At 37.4% G+C, this 16,204-nt stretch overlaps 2 protein-coding genes across 5 annotated transcripts; one reads left to right on the forward strand and one right to left on the reverse strand.

Moving 5' to 3' along the window:
• The first annotated feature begins 4,048 nt into the window (after nt 1-4,048).
• On the forward strand, nt 4,049-8,896 carry ftr84 (finTRIM family, member 84). Of its 2 annotated transcripts, none has more exons than XM_056372138.1 (7): nt 4,049-4,784; nt 4,956-5,084; nt 5,187-5,420; nt 5,949-6,105; nt 6,208-6,264; nt 6,509-6,562; nt 6,763-8,896. In XM_056372138.1, exons 1-7 carry the CDS (start codon nt 4,212-4,214, stop codon nt 7,302-7,304), a joined length of 1,746 nt encoding a protein of 581 aa, XP_056228113.1. In that variant the 5' UTR covers nt 4,049-4,211; the 3' UTR covers nt 7,305-8,896. The 2 variants fall into 2 exon arrangements, with proteins under 2 accessions (XP_056228113.1, XP_056228114.1); XM_056372139.1 differs by having other exon boundaries at nt 4,956-5,051.
• Nucleotides 8,897-12,799: 3,903 nt separating this feature from the next.
• Nucleotides 12,800-15,484, reverse strand: LOC130166477 (ecto-ADP-ribosyltransferase 5-like). 3 transcript variants are annotated; one of them, XM_056372094.1, is made up of 4 exons: nt 15,029-15,484; nt 14,401-14,536; nt 14,230-14,308; nt 12,800-14,096 (listed from the first exon to the last, which is right to left on the reverse strand). In XM_056372094.1, exons 3-4 carry the CDS (start codon nt 14,287-14,289, stop codon nt 13,335-13,337), a joined length of 822 nt encoding a protein of 273 aa, XP_056228069.1. In that variant the 5' UTR covers nt 14,290-14,308; nt 14,401-14,536; nt 15,029-15,484; the 3' UTR covers nt 12,800-13,334. The 3 variants fall into 3 exon arrangements, with proteins under 3 accessions (XP_056228069.1, XP_056228070.1, XP_056228068.1); XM_056372095.1 differs by having other exon boundaries at nt 14,401-14,515; nt 15,029-15,066; XM_056372093.1 differs by lacking the exon at nt 15,029-15,484 and having other exon boundaries at nt 14,401-14,954.
• Between the last annotated feature and the right edge of the window lie 720 nt (nt 15,485-16,204).

The following is a 16,204-nucleotide window of genomic DNA, read 5'->3' on the forward strand; positions in this document are numbered from 1 at the left end:
ATGGCATAAAAATGTCAAAAAACGTCATAGTATAGTTTGGCATAAAAATGTCGAGAAACATCATAGTATAGTATAGCCTAAAAATAAAATAAAAACGTCATAGTATAGTGTGGCATAAAAATGTTAAAGAAATTTCATAGCATAGTATAGTATAAAAATGTCAAAAAACGTCATAGAATAGTATAGCATAAAAATTTCAAAGAACGTCATAGCATAGTATGGCATAAAAATGTCAAAAAAACGTCATAGTATAGCATAGTATAAAAATGTCATAGTATACTATGGCATAAAGATGTCAAAAAAACGTCATAGTATAGTATGGCATTAAAAAGTTAAAAAAAAAGTCATAGTATAGTATGGCCTAAAAATGTCATAGTATAATATGGCATAAAAATGTCAAAAAAACGTCCCAGTATAGTATGGCCTGAAAATGTTTTAAAAAAGTCATAGTATAGTGTGGCCTAAAAATGTCATATTATAGTATGGCATAAAAATGACAAAAAAAACATCATAGTATAATATGGCATTAAAATGTTTTTAAAGAGTCATAGTATAGTATGACATAAAAATAAAAAAAAAACGTCATAGTATAGTATGGCATAAAAATGTAAAAATAAGTCATAGTATAATATGGCATAAAAATTAAAAAAGAAATCATAGTATAGTATGGCATAAAAATGTCATAGTATAGTATGGCATAAAAATGTCAAGAAACGACATAGTATAGTATGGCATAAAAATGTACCAAAAACGTCATATTATAGTATGTCATAAAAATAAGAAAAAAAACGTCATAGTATAGTGTGGTATAAAAATGTTAAAAAAAAAGTCATAATATAGTATGGCATAAAAATGTCAAAAAACGTCATAGTATAGTTTGGCATAAAAATGTCGAGAAACATCATAGTATAGTATAGCCTAAAAATAAAATAAAAACGTCATAGTATAGTGTGGCATAAAAATGTTAAAGAAATTTCATAGCATAGTATAGTATAAAAATGTCAAAAAACGTCATAGAATAGTATAGCATAAAAATTTCAAAGAACGTCATAGCATAGTATGGCATAAAAATGTCAAAAAAACGTCATAGTATAGCATAGTATAAAAATGTCATAGTATACTATGGCATAAAGATGTCAAAAAAACGTCATAGTATAGTATGGCATTAAAAAGTTAAAAAAAAAGTCATAGTATAGTATGGCCTAAAAATGTCATAGTATAATATGGCATAAAAATGTCAAAAAAACGTCCCAGTATAGTATGGCCTGAAAATGTTTTAAAAAAGTCATAGTATAGTGTGGCCTAAAAATGTCATATTATAGTATGGCATAAAAATGACAAAAAAAACATCATAGTATAATATGGCATTAAAATGTTTTTAAAGAGTCATAGTATAGTATGACATAAAAATAAAATAAAAAAAAAACGTCATAGTATAGTATGGCATAAAAATGTAAAAATAAGTCATAGTATAATATGGCATAAAAATTAAAAAAGAAATCATAGTATAGTATGGCATAAAAATGTCATAGTATAGTATGGCATAAAAATGTCAAGAAACGACATAGTATAGTATGGCATAAAAATGTACCAAAAACGTCATATTATAGTATGTCATAAAAATAAGAAAAAAAACGTCATAGTATAGTGTGGTATAAAAATGTTAAAAAAAAAGTCATAATATAGTATGGCATAAAAATGTCAAAAAACGTCATAGTATAGTTTGGCATAAAAATGTCGAGAAACATCATAGTATAGTATAGCCTAAAAATAAAATAAAAACGTCATAGTATAGTGTGGCATAAAAATGTTAAAGAAATTTCATAGCATAGTATAGTATAAAAATGTCAAAAAACGTCATAGAATAGTATGGCATAAAAATTTCAAAGAACGTCATAGCATAGTATGGCATAAAAATGTCAAAAAAACGTCATAGTATAGCATAGCATAAAAATGTCATAGTATACTATGGCATAAAGATGTCAAAAAAAACGTCATAGTATAGTATGGCATTAAAAAGTTTAAAAAAAAGTCATAGTATAGTATGGCCTAAAAATGTCATAGTATAATATGGCATAAAAATGTCAAAAAAACGTCCCAGTATAGTATGGCCTGAAAATGTTTTAAAAAAGTCATAGTATAGTGTGGCCTAAAAATGTCATATTATAGTATGGCATAAAAATGACAAAAAAAACATCATAGTATAATATGGCATTAAAATGTTTTTAAAGAGTCATAGTATAGTATGACATAAAAATAAAAAAAAAACGTCATAGTATAGTATGGCATAAAAATGTAAAAATAAGTCATAGTATAATATGGCATAAAAATTAAAAAAGAAATCATAGTATAGTATGGCATAAAAATGTCATAGTATAGTATGGCATAAAAATGTCAAGAAACGACATAGTATAGTATGGCATAAAAATGTACCAAAAACGTCATATTATAGTATGTCATAAAAATAAGAAAAAAAACGTCATAGTATAGTATGGTATAAAAATGTAAAAAAAAAAAAAGTCATAGTAAAGTATGGCATAAAAATGTAAAAAAACGTCATAGTATTGTATGGCCTAAAAATGTCATAGTATATTATGGTATAAAAATGTACAAAAAAAGTCATAGTATAGTATGGCATAAAAATGTCAATAAAACGTCATAGTATAGCATGGCATAAAAATGTCAAAAAAACGTCATAGTATAGTGTGGCATTAAAATGTTTTAAAAAATTCATAGTATAGTATGGCCTAAACATGTCATAGTATAGTATGGCATAAAAATGTCAAAAAAACGTCATAGTATAGCATGGCATAAAAATGTTAAAAAAAATGTCATAGTATAGTATGGCCTAAAAATGTCAAAAAACGTCATAGAATAGTATGGCATAAAAATGACAAAAAAACGTCATAGTATAGCATGGCATAAAAATGTCATAGTATAGTATGGCATAAAAATGTCAATAAAACGTCATAGTATAGCATGGCATAAAAATGTCAAAAAAACGTCATAGTATAGTGTGGCATTAAAATGTTTTAAAAAATTCATAGTATAGTATGGCCTAAACATGTCATAGTATAGTATGGCATAAAAATGTCAAAAAAACGTCATAGCATAGCATGGCATAAAAATGTTTAAAAAAAAGTCATGCCATACTATACTATGATGTTTTTATTTTAAAAATGTACCAAAACCGTCATATTATAGTATGGCATAAAAATAAATAAAAAACGTTATAGTATAGTATGGCGTAAGTTTTGTTGCTTTGCCTTACACTCTAAACTCCAAAGATGTTCTTTGAGACCGGGAGTCATATTTTCATTCAGTATTTGGGTATGCAAATTTACATTCATAGTGCCATCTATAAATGTCTGTATCAGTGCTCCAACTCAGCAGATCCATATCAAACATACAGGACCCTGCTTTCACCTTGCATTGTTTTTCAGGTTTCAAATGTAGCCTACTCCTGTGGGAAACTACACACTGATACTGATGCACTGTACTCTTTGTTCACAAGACAAACAGAACAAGTTGTTTTGACATCATGCACCATCATGAAACTCACTGATAGGTCAAATGGAAAGCTGAAGGACGATGTGTTTTCCTCCTTGGAAATACTAACCAGTGCAGTCCTCACCCATGAAAAATGTTGGTTGTAGGGGTTTATTAATCTAAAACAACATTAGACAGTTTTGATGGCTTCTCCGAGGTGCTGTGTTATTCAACTGGCAAACAGCCTGTGTTGACATTACATGTCATGGTGAAACTTGTATTGTACAAAAATGTTAATGCTGACACAGATAGCAGACAGTATCAAAGGATCAACTCAGTTAAATTGCAGTACCGTGGTTATTTAACGCAGGCGGTGGTGTCTGGCATTAGCTGTTATTTGCTGGAGGACTTGACCTTTGCTGTGGGAGTTGAGGTGAAATTCCTGCTTTGTAAGCAGATTCAGTCATGGTTGCAGACCTCAGTACTTTTTTCACTCAGATGCTGGAACAAGAGGTTCTGTGGGAAGACATCACCTGTTTGCTTATAGTAGAAACAAAGTCTTCCCTTTAAATATCAATAGACAGCAGCGTTGTCTCTGGTTTGAAAAGCAGGTGTAGGATCGCAGGAGCTTGTGGACAGGAGCCTTGCACTCTCTCTGAACCTGGCAGAATTTCACTCACTATTATTAAATTTAAGTATTATTTTACTTACTATAATTTGTCATGGCTGAGTCTGGTTTCCCTTTACCACCAGATGATTTCTGTCTGCTGTGTGTGGACACACTGAGAGACCCAGTCACCATCCCCTGCGGTGACACCTACTGCCTGGAGTGCATCAAGGTCTACTGGGACCAGTTTGACCACATGGGTGTGTACAGCTGCCCGCAATGCCGCGCAACTTTCACCCCACGGCCTGTGCTGAGACGTAACCTGCCAGACGTAAACCACGAGCCACGGCGCCAGCTTCCGGAGCTCACTCCTTTCCCCTACATGCATCGGGAATCCTTCTGCGACTTCTGCGTCGGCCGTCGCAACAAGGCCGTCAAGTCGTGCCTCATGTGCTTGGCTTACTACTGTGAAATGCACGTCAAGCCTCATTATGAGTCATCTACCTTCAAGAGACACAAGTTGGTGGATGAGACGGGTCACCTGGACAGGAAGATCTGCCCCCAGCATGAGAAAGGCCTGGAGCTGTTCTGTCGCTCTGACCAGATGTGTATCTGTGTGTTGTGTACTGTCAGAGAGCACCGCAGCCACAACATCACCTCAGCAGAAGAAGAGCGCGTCGAGAAACAAGTGAGTTTGAATTTTCAGTAGCCTGCTATGCAGTATGCGTGACTCTGATTTTGAGTGTCTCAAACAGAAACTGGATCCAAATTGATGTCACAGACTAAAAGTGCATCTTGTTCTCCTGAGTCACTGTGATTGATTAAAGTGTGTCTTCTGACCTGGGTGTCCTTCCATCAGAAAGTCCTGGTGGTCACCCAGTCTGAAGTGCAGTACATCATCCAGGAGAGGATGAAGGAGCTGCAGGAGCTCAAGCACAATGTGGATGTTCTCAAAGTAAGAACAGACATAGCCTCATCAAACATCAATGTATGCATTTCCACTAAAATTGAATTGGTTGTTGTCTATATGGCACAATATACAATATATTTTAAACCTAAAGCATCCTTATAAACTGACTTTACTTTTCAGAGTGCTGCCCAGCGAGCACAGGCAGAAAGTGATAAGACCTTCCACGAAATGCTCCAGGCGGTGGAGCGCTGGAAGGCTGAAATCAACCAGATGATAACGGCCAACATGCAGGCAGCGATGTCGCAGGCTGAGGGCTACGTGGAGCGTCTGGAGCAGGAGATACTGGAGCTACAGCGCAGAGATGCAGAGCTACGGCAGATCCTCGAGACAGAGGACAACATCCACTTTCTGCAGGTGCTGGAAGATTATACAGAGCTGCAAGAAAAATCTGCATATTTTCTTTTTGGAAATTTACACATGTCCACTGACCTTAGTGCTTTGTTATTCATTCATACCACAAAAAAAATTTAAAGGGTGACAGATGCAGCAGATCCAACTTTTTCAGGCTTTTTCAGGATGAATACACACTGCTGTACAGAGGGTAGTTTGCAGTTAACTTGTTACCCAACTACAGGTAGAGATGTTTACACATTAGACACAAGGATGAGGGTGACTTTTCTCATTTAAGCTGACAAGACAGTTGTATAGTACCAGCAAATACAATAATACAGTTTTTCCACATTATAAAAGGAGCAGCAGGATCAGCATTAATCTTGTCACATCATCACATCACATGCTGAATATTACACAATGACTGTGGAGCTCGGTCAGGCAGGACAATACTACCTCCTTATGATCTTTCAGCCGGATGATGCCACCTCTCAGATTGTGTTTCTGACTATATGGCTGGATTATGGAACTTGTTGGTTTGTTTTTGAACAGAATTTTCCAACCCTGTGTGTTCCTCCCGAGGCCATGGTGCCCAAAGTGCTCATCAACCCTCAGTTCTCCTTTGGAGAGATGAGCAAGACTGCCACAGAGATGAAGGAACATCTAGATGACATCTGTAAGAAAGAACTGAGCAAAATCTCCAAGACAGGTTTGTTCTAGTTGATAATATTCATAAGTAATCATTTTAATGTGAAAACCAAAAATCTGTGGGCCTGTAGGTGGCCAAACTAATGCTGCACCATCTTCACAGTCAGTGAAACCCCCGTGTACATACTTCTGCCAAGAAATGGAGACAAACGACTGAAAGGTAAGCGTCTATCATCTGAAATGTATACTTTACTGTTAAACATTTATTTGATTTATTGATTAGATAGATTTCATTTTACTTTTGGAAAGAGAACAAGGAATATGTTGATAGTAAGTTTTTCAAAGTCCCCTCATTTGATTTATGTAACTATGTAATTGACTTTAGATCATTTAGAAATAAACTATAAAATGAAACTTATCACAAAATAATATCCTTTTTTTTTTTTTTTTTAATATTCAAATAGTTCCTTCCAGAGTGGATTTTCAGGAGCCAAAAATAAGAACGGACTTCTTGAGATGTGAGTAAACAGTTTATGTTTCAGTACATTTGATGCATATCAGTGTTATCCCAAATAAAGTGTCTACTTGCATTTGCTCTCCTTTGAGAACAACAATATGTAGGTATGAATGATAGTTTCTCTCTGGATCACTAAGATGCTCGTCATCTAAAAATAATTTAATTGATTAAGAAATGCGTATTGTGGCTGTTTTCCCTCAGATTCCTGTAAGATGTCCTTCGATCCAAACACAGTCTATAAAGAGCTGGTTCTGTCGGACGGGAACCAGAAGGTCACGCGGAAGAAAACAGTCCAGTTTTACCAAGATCACCCAGAACGCTTTGATGGCTTCTCCCAGGTGCTGTGCAAGGAGCCTCTTACTGGTTTCAGATTTTACTGGGAGGCGGAGTGGGGCGGGGAGTTTTCCATCGGGGTGGCCTACAAGAGCATCAGTCGCAAGGGGAAGAATTCACACAGTCTGCTGGGCTACAACGACAAGTCTTGGAGTCTCCTCTGCTCAGAGTCAGGTTACTCTGTCTGGCACAACAAAACAGACCGAGAGCTTCCTGATGCTCCACGGGCTACAAGAATTGGTGTGTACCTGGACTATGCAGGCAACACTGTGGCCTTTTACTCAGTTTCAGAGACTATGGAGCTTATCCACAGTTTCAAAGCTCAGTTCAGTGAGCCTTTGTATGCTGGTTTTGGTGTGGGCTCCTCAGTTACCCTGTGCCAGCTGAAGCACAGTCCCAGACCTTACTGAGATTTAAAACACTGAGGAGCTGTAGAAGTCCAAGTACTAAATATTGACTGTGAAGTACAATTTATTGTCTGTAAAAAATTAATTTTAAACCCTCTATTGTACTGATTATTTTATTGTTATGACCATACCCGTATGTTCCTGTAATATGTTGATAATGTCTCTTAATGTAATTTCAAGGCCATTATTTTAGATCAATGCCAATGTGTTTATTTCATGCAATATTATGCATATATTGATGTAATCCTGCCACTGCCAGTGATAATCTAATAATTATCTGTAGATAAATAGCAAGTACGTTTGTTCGTATGTACAGTTATGTTACTTTTTTTTTGAATGTGTGTCCTGCAGCGCTGCCCACTTCTGCCTTAACAGCCTCCAGCTTTTGAAAGAACTCAGGCTCACATAATCAATATTATCTTTCATATTACATTTCAAATGTAATTAATTGTCTTCCATGCTATTGTAATGACTCTAAACTGCAGCGATGCTTTACATGTGCTAACTAGCAATTACTATGCACTTTCAGTTCCTGATCTCCTTGCAGTTGTTGAATAGATTGTGCTTAGTACTTACACCAAGGTCTCCTTCTGCACTGAAGCTTTAGTGATGTCTCTCACTTGTAAGTCGCTTTGGATAAAAGCATCTGCCAAATGAGTAAAAAGTGCATTACTGCAACCCTAAGTGTAGAATAAATGAAACACTGTAGATTAAAAAAAAAAAAAAACGGCTAACATGTTTTTTATAGCAACAATCCTCACATAAAATATGAATATGGACTATAAGTATATAATGAGATTGGAGACACATTTTATATGTATGAAGCTCTCTATTCTATTCTCCCTTCTACTTTATTTTCTGCATCCAAAATATAGATTGTAAGTAAGTAAGTGTAAGTTGAGCTGCTGTTTTATTATAAACCACAATTTAAGCAATCAACAGTTAATCCACAAACAAGTTAAAGCATACAGTGCATCATGCTGTGAGCAGTATTCCTAAAATAACGAGAATATACATATTTTCTTGGGAAATAAACTTGAGTTTACTTCAGACACAGATAAGGGTAGGTAGAAGGCTAAATGCTCATGAGACAAGCACAATGAATACTTAATACCCAAATACAACATTTAGGCAAAAAGAAGTATTGCAGAAAATATTTGACTATTGGTCTTAACTTAAAACTTAACTTAAAAACTCAAAGCTCAAGACTTATATCAGGGAAAAATAATATTTAACATAAAACTAAAAAATATCTCAGGTAACACTAGGTATGAGGAAAATATGATTTTGTCAAAGTGAGTTGAACTGACAGTAACTTGCTGAGGCTGTCATCTCTCCCAGCAGACGGGGTAAAAGGCGGGGCACAGATTGGAAACATGTTTCCAAGGTGTTGAGCCTTAACTCACTTTAATATTCATTAAAAATTTCCATTTTGCATCCTGTTTAGTGATTGTTTTGAGAGTGTATTTGATTATGTCAACAGTAAAAAAAAAACAATAACACCATGCAAGGATATTTCCATGTCAGTTCCAATCGTCACTTCACTGCTGCCCGACCAGAACTCCAGACACTGCGAACTTCCGCACCAGGTTTGAATCTGCAGCTGTGTAGCTTTAAATAAAAAAGAGTTATCTTAGCACATGTTGATCATTTTTTTTATGCTATCACTGTGTATTACTCCTTAGATTGCTGTGAAGGTTTGTTGTTCTTTCCAGACTCAAAATGAACACCACCTTTGCAGTGAATGGTTCGTCAGCCCAGCCCTCCATTCTTGATTCCCACGATCTGGCTTTAACCATGGCTTCACTTTCAGTCAACTGCATCCTGGGTCTTCCTTTGAATGGTTACGTCATATGGATGATATTGGCAGGAGTCACAGGGATGTCAGACTTCTTCTCTTTCAACCTGTCGTTGGCTGAGATTGCTCTCTCTATATTAAGCATATGCTATTTAGTTTATGTTGAGTTTAATTTATTTTTCTGTTTTGAAGTCTTCATGTTTTCACTTGGCTTTCTCTACACAGCTCGTCCTCTGTTCCAATGCTGCATCTGTGTTGTGTGTTATGTTGGGGTTGTCCACCCTGTGGTTTTTCTTTGGTATAAACCCCTGAGATACAGGGTGGCCTGTGGCTGTGTTGCCTGGCTGATTACCCTGACTTCCTGTATCTATTCCATGTACACATATTCAAACCCTGTGTATCTTTATTATTTTTTCACTCAGAATTTGCTCTTCTTCTTTGTGATGCTTTTCTGCTGCCTCTCAGTTGTCAGGGCTCTGAAACGCCCGGGGCCAGGAGAAAAAGACAGAGAGAGGAAGAAGTGCAATGCGATGAAGAGAAGGGCCTTTACAATCATTGTGCTAATCATGATTTCCATGGCCATTAATTTCTTTTTGTATGTGGCTGCTGTTCCACTACAATGTTGCTTTAACTATATTGAGTTTGCCAGTGCCATAACCATTTGCTTATGCTTAGCTTTATTAACTGGGTTTATACAGCCCATCCTCTACCTCCACAGGGCTGGAAAACTCACCTGCTTCAGGGAGCTATGATTATCATTATAATTATCAACATCGTCGATAATGCATAAATGTACGTATAAGTGCTTTATATTGTGCAACAGTACAACATGCTGTAGTGTTTTCTTGTTTTGGGTGTTTCTAGTTTACATTTACATTTACATTGCGAAGACTGAACAATCCACCATAGTTCTTGTGTTGTTTTTATTTTTGGATTAAGACTGCAATGATGTCAATCAACAATTGATAATGTATTCACATGTATTCTTGCTTGATTCTACTCGATTGTCATGGTGACATCTTTCTTTCTTTCCATGTTGTAATTTTTCATTGTTTTTGACAAGTAAACAGAGTAATAAATCTTTTAAATTAAATTTCATTTACAAGATTTCGGTGCTATTTATTTATTTTAATGTTTGCTGAATCATGTGATGATGATGGAGAAGACTTCACTTGTGCATTTTATTTGGGTCTGATGAGTGTGAGGGATTATTATTGAGCAGACAGTTCCCATTAGAGCCAATACAACAGCACTGCAGCAAAAAGTTACTGCTGTGAGAGAATACTGAGAGACTATGTCCACAAGGTGAGTCTGAATAGATTGTCATCTGTATCCCCAACCATTGTTATTGTTGTTGCTTTTTTGTTTGTTTGTTTGTTTGTTTGTTTGTTTTTTATGTTTGTTTTGTTTTAACATCCATTCCAGTGTTTGTCTCTATGGTTAAATGGTAAAAGTAAAACATGATGTTAATTGCTAGTTTGGACATAAACTCAAGTCTCCTTCATGTAAGTCTGATGTGCTATCTGTCCATCCACCAATCCAAACACATCACTTTCTGCCTGACTGCATGTAATGGCTACACGACTTCTTGCACTCATTCACAAATGAACGCCACTTGTATGATCTTTGAAGCCTAAATACAATCGCCAGAGGTAAAAAGCTAATGTTAGACTATAGTCAAACTACACCATGGTCACATGTTCTCATGGACTTCAACATCACCACTACTAAACTTCCAACTTGTAGTATGATTTACCTCTTCTACAAAAGCCTCTTTCCTCTTCCTCTTACAAAGTTAGTAGTAGTTTGCAAAAGTGCGAGCATAAACACAACAAGGCTGTCAAAGTGTTCTGCAGGTTTTCGTATTGATGACGTTTAACATCACCAACAGCCTCTGTAGTTTTACTGAGCCACTTGTTAGCAGCTGGCCCTTTTTTACAACATAAAAAATTAAAAGAAATCACGACTGGGGTATTTACTGATGTATTTTATGTAATACATTAAAACATGAAAATGTCTTGAGCTTGTGTTAACCATAGACTTTATTTCAGTGATGTAACCAAAAACCCATTCAAAAAAATTTCGGGACAAGGGAACCAGGTGTGCTAAGATGCTAACTAATTTTCAGGTTTTAGGACTCATTTCTGCAGCACTCTATCAAGATGTTATTACTGAGGTTAATGGGTTGTACATAATGAAAGTCAAATCACGTTGTTGCCATTTTGGAAAAAAATAAGATATGTGCCAAGACGAATAAATCGTGTTTTTGTTGCCTTGAGTAACTATCGAGTTCATTTTGGGCTTTACACTGTACCCACAAAGACTTTGTAGTTACACGTTTTTTTTATTGAATACCAGCAAACAAACCAGCACACAAACTTTGCATGAGTAACTCCCATCACTGAAAATAGCCGCCGGCTTTGAAGCATTCAAAATTTGGTCAGTCTTGAGTCATTAGCTGCAGGTATCTGAGCATCGTTTGCATGTTTGGTCACAAGAGAACTGCAGTTGAGCATGTGACGCATCACAGATATGAGGACTTTGCATCTGATATGATCATTCAAAGAGGACAGAAAAAAAACTGCAGTGAGTTCTGTTAAAAGACTTAATATAGTACATCGTTAATTTACAGTTTTTATAGTTATACTTTATAATTCATCCTAATTATGTTCTGGGTTCAGTTCTGACGGTGGAATTGATAACATTGTGATGCTGACCTTCTGTTTCCTGTTCATCCTCTCAGTCGGATCCTGAGTGGAGGATGTGACCCTGAAAGGCTGAAGGGGAAAATGAATTTGTCAAATGGATCTTTACTCTGACACTGCCATTTTAGCCCGCGCCTCCACCTCAGTCAATCTTGTCCTGAGTCTGCCAACCATCAGCTATGTTGTGTGGCTGATAGCGACCAGAGCAGGAGTCACAGGAGTCCTGTTGTCCTGTACAAATGATAGTCCATTGCATGTAACCACGTTAACAGCTGAGGTCTCTGAAACCCCAAACAGAGCTAATGCCTACGTTTTTGATTTGAAATGTCTTATCAGTTCAAAATTACGTTTAGACCATTAGGCTCAAAGGGACGGTTAGCACAAGTTATATTTTAACCAACCAAACCATTTCATTTTTATCTCATGCCTTTTTTGCCAAGTTCCTTGTTTCTTTGTTGACATTCATGCTGTGCTCTGAAAGTACTATGTAAATGAAGTTATGTTTGCAGTGACTGAGAGAGTAAAACACACTTTTGCATAATGAAGGGAAATCGCAATACAGTGTGAGATGAAAGTTTTGCATGTAGCCGAGTCAGAGAACAAGGAGGACATTTTAACATGTTTATAAAACATACAAGTTGCACACAGGTTTCTTTCCCTTTTCTACAAACAAGATTCTTGAGATTTTCTGTTCAAATCACTGATTCATTTTGAATGAAGTCAGAGTTTCTTCGTGCAGAGAAGGTGGAGGGACTTTATTTAGTGCTGGGCAGTGTCTGCAGTCCTCACAGGCAGCACACTGCCACAACAGCGTCTGTGTTGCCAGAGCAGTGAAACCCAGGGTAAAAAAAAAAAAAAAACTTGCTACTGCTTTAAAGCTGAATGTGACTCAAAAGAGCCATCTGTTTAACTCAGAGCTTGTCTCATTTGGAGTTTGATGATTTGACAGTGTACAAAGTATAAACACATTTGACAAACATGAGCAATTTTTGAAAAACCAGGATGTTTTATTTTTATGGCATATTTTGGTACAATAACAGTGTAAAAAGATTTAAATGCAGATGACATGGGCAAATCAATACAATGTATTAATATTACTGTATACAATGACCAACTTTCTTGATAGAAATATTCATTTACAGTTTTATGAAAGAAGACAGAGCAATGTGTTACTAGCAGACACTTTATCAGGCTCTTAAAAGACTCTTTAAAGTCATTTATTATTTCTAATTCACCTCACAGCTGATATTCTTCAGTACATGGTGTGTTCAACTTTTGCTAAAGTGCGCTGTCTCTATGTTGGGTTAAAAAGTAATGTAATATCCTAATGAATACAGATCCATCATAACAGTTAATCAGTTATCTCACTGTGGGTTCATTCTAACATTGGTTGCGCAGTACAACATCTGCACCTCTGGCTGTTCAACTTTTAAACTGAATTTTATTTTGTCAACTTATTCAATTAATCAACTGTGTTTTTGCATGTTTTGTGAATTGTATGTAACAGTAAAACATGTGGAATTGCTTGTTTCAGAAAAGAGCACAGTTCAAATTGGAAAGAGTTTTGCGTGTACTCTTCAGTTTATAGACCACCTCACATGGCAGCTTCCGCTGGAAAGATCTCCTCTCTATCTTTGCGACTTTAAAGACCTCATAAGGAGGAATCAGCACTTCTCTTTCTGACTCTCCAAGCTCAGAGTACAGCGAGATGTCTGCTCCGAAGCATGTGAGGATCTCAAAGCATGACTTGTCCCCAAATCTGTCAGCGCTGGGGTACCAGCCCAGTGAGCTGGAGGTAAAAGATCCAAAGCGAATCATCTTATTGACAGCGTCTTGGCTAAAGTAGCTGTTGACTCTACGGTAGCCAGTCACACATCTATCCACTTCAGGTTTCCGAGAGTTGAGGGTTTGAAGGGCGTCAGTCAGGAAAAAGTGAAGCGTGTGATAGCTGAATGTGGTCGTGTACACGGATCTCTGGGTTCGAACAGCATTATTGAAATCAAGATAAACATTTGGTTTGTCAAGGGTATAAATATAAATAGCCATGATCTGTTCTTTCCCCAGTGCCGTGGAAGGTCTCTTCCCTTTTCTACGCTTCCATCTTTTGTTGTAATATTTCTCTGCTTCACCACTGGCAAGTGTGAAATTTTTGTCCTTGTTTTTCTCATTTGGCAGGTACTGCTTCTTCACTCTGTAGTCCATCTTGTCTTTGCAACCAGTGTACATGTCATCAACAGCGTTTGGAGCCAGATCCAGTGGTACTTGACCTTTTAACCCAGATTCTGCAGAGGTCTACAAAAATAATTGAAACAATTAGAAAAACAAATCTTACATGGTGATAATTTTCTATAATAATAATAATAATAATAATAATAATCTCTCAGATATCACACTCAAGCAAGCCACCAACCAGTTTATACACTACCTTTGCAAACCCTACAGAGATGCTATAAGTCATTAGCACAGCTGCCCAAGCTCCCATCATCCTCCACCAGCACAGAAACCTGCACACAAAAGTGGTTGTAAGCTGGTATTTCCAGTCTGATCAAAATCTAGGAATATCAAGGGAACAAATGAAGGCTTTTAATTCACTTACCACAGTTCATTCCCCACTTGCTGTCATGATACTTGAGGGATATCTGCTCTGAGCTCGTGCTTGTCTTTTCACCAGCTGCAGGTCATTCCAATCAGGGGTGAAACCTTCACGAGGACTACACATGCCAGCCACCCCCCTTTGATTTTAATGAATTATATACAACAGGTATGTGGCTTTGGAAATGATGCAGTCTATGTTGATTTTTATCTAAGGTAAACAGAAGAAACTTGTGCTACAGAAAATGGACCAGACTCACTGAATAGCTCCCTAAGCTTAACATGTCTTATGATAACTATTAATTTAGCTATACAGACTAATGAGCAGTGATAACTAACATGTCTTTGGGGTCATCAGGTGGGAACCTCCTTTCACCAGTGTTTCGTCTAGTTGGTCCCACGACACCTCCAGGAGGCTAGACAGTGATCACTGGCGTCCCAGAGTCACTCCCTAATGCCAGCTCCAAGGTTAGGAGCTCTGTCCTAACCTTGGTACATTTAAACTAACCCCCCCCCAACTCTCCAACACCACACCATTCAACTCACCTAAAACAAACAAACTCACCTAAACAGTCAAAGACACACTACAAACCAATTCAAACAATACAAGCAAACAATACAGGCCACCTCACCTGGACTAACCGCATGGTTTCAAAGAGGCTCACACAGGCCACACCCCCCACTTAAAAACACTTCCTCTTCCTGGATTTCTTCCTTGCTTCTCCTAAGAGTCTGTCTATCCTAAGTGCTCCCCCTGCTGGGCCCCCAGCTACCATTACTTCTTCTCATCCAAATCCACTGACTGATCTTGCTGCCTCATCTGACATGTTCTTTATTATTTTCCTCACACTCTGTCCACTTGCTCCTAACTCCCTCACCAAAGAGACAACAGACCTTGCTACAAATCCTCTACATCCTATTTCCAATGGACAAATCCTAACTTTCCATCCTCGCTGTTCTGCTTCTGCCCCTAACTCTACATACCTGAGCTTTTTCCTTTCATATGCTTCTTCAACTAAGGCCTCCCATGGAACAGTCAGCTCTATGAAATATACTTTCATTCTACTCCTAGACCACAAGACTATGTCAGGCCTTAGCTTTGTACTGGCTATTTCCTGGGGAAAAAACAGCTTTCCTCCTAAATCTACCTGCATTTCCCAATCACAAGCACCCTCTAAGCTGCCTTGCCTCCTTGTTGTCTTACCAACTTTCTCTCCCTCTTGAACAAACTTGATTGCAACTCTCTTTATTTTAGGCCCTCCTAAATTTGCCTGCCTCCATAACTCTTCAATTCCTGCAGCTAAGCTTTTTAAAACCTGGTTATGTCGCCACGTATACCGGCCTTGCGACAGACTAACCTTACACCCTGACAGAATGTGCTTTAAAGTTGCAGTACCTGAACACAATGAACATAGTGGGTCTCCATTTACCCAGAGTTTTAGGTTCTGGGGAGTTGGCAGTACATCATAAGTTGCCCCTATCAAAAATCTAATGCTACTTTCCTCCATACTCCACAGCTCTTTCCAGCTAAGCTTTTTCTTGTCTACACCTTCCCAATTCACCCACTGTCCCTGCTTAGCCTGGGCCACTGCCTTTGTACCCCTTAATATTTCCTCCTGTCTATGAACCTGCTCCACAACTAGCTTTCTCTTCTCTTTGGGACCTGCTCTACTCCACACCGGTTTGCTTGGGCCAAGCCCCAGGCCTCCCCGGCCTATTTGGACATTACCCACAATCTCTGTATGCCTGAGCATTGCTTCCGCCTCCTGCACTGCGATTCTTGGATTCCACTTTCTCCCCTTGATTGG

The sequence above is a fragment of the Seriola aureovittata genome, chromosome 3 (genome assembly GCF_021018895.1).
Source record: "Seriola aureovittata isolate HTS-2021-v1 ecotype China chromosome 3, ASM2101889v1, whole genome shotgun sequence".
NCBI classification, from domain to species: Eukaryota; Metazoa; Chordata; class Actinopteri; order Carangiformes; family Carangidae; genus Seriola; species Seriola aureovittata.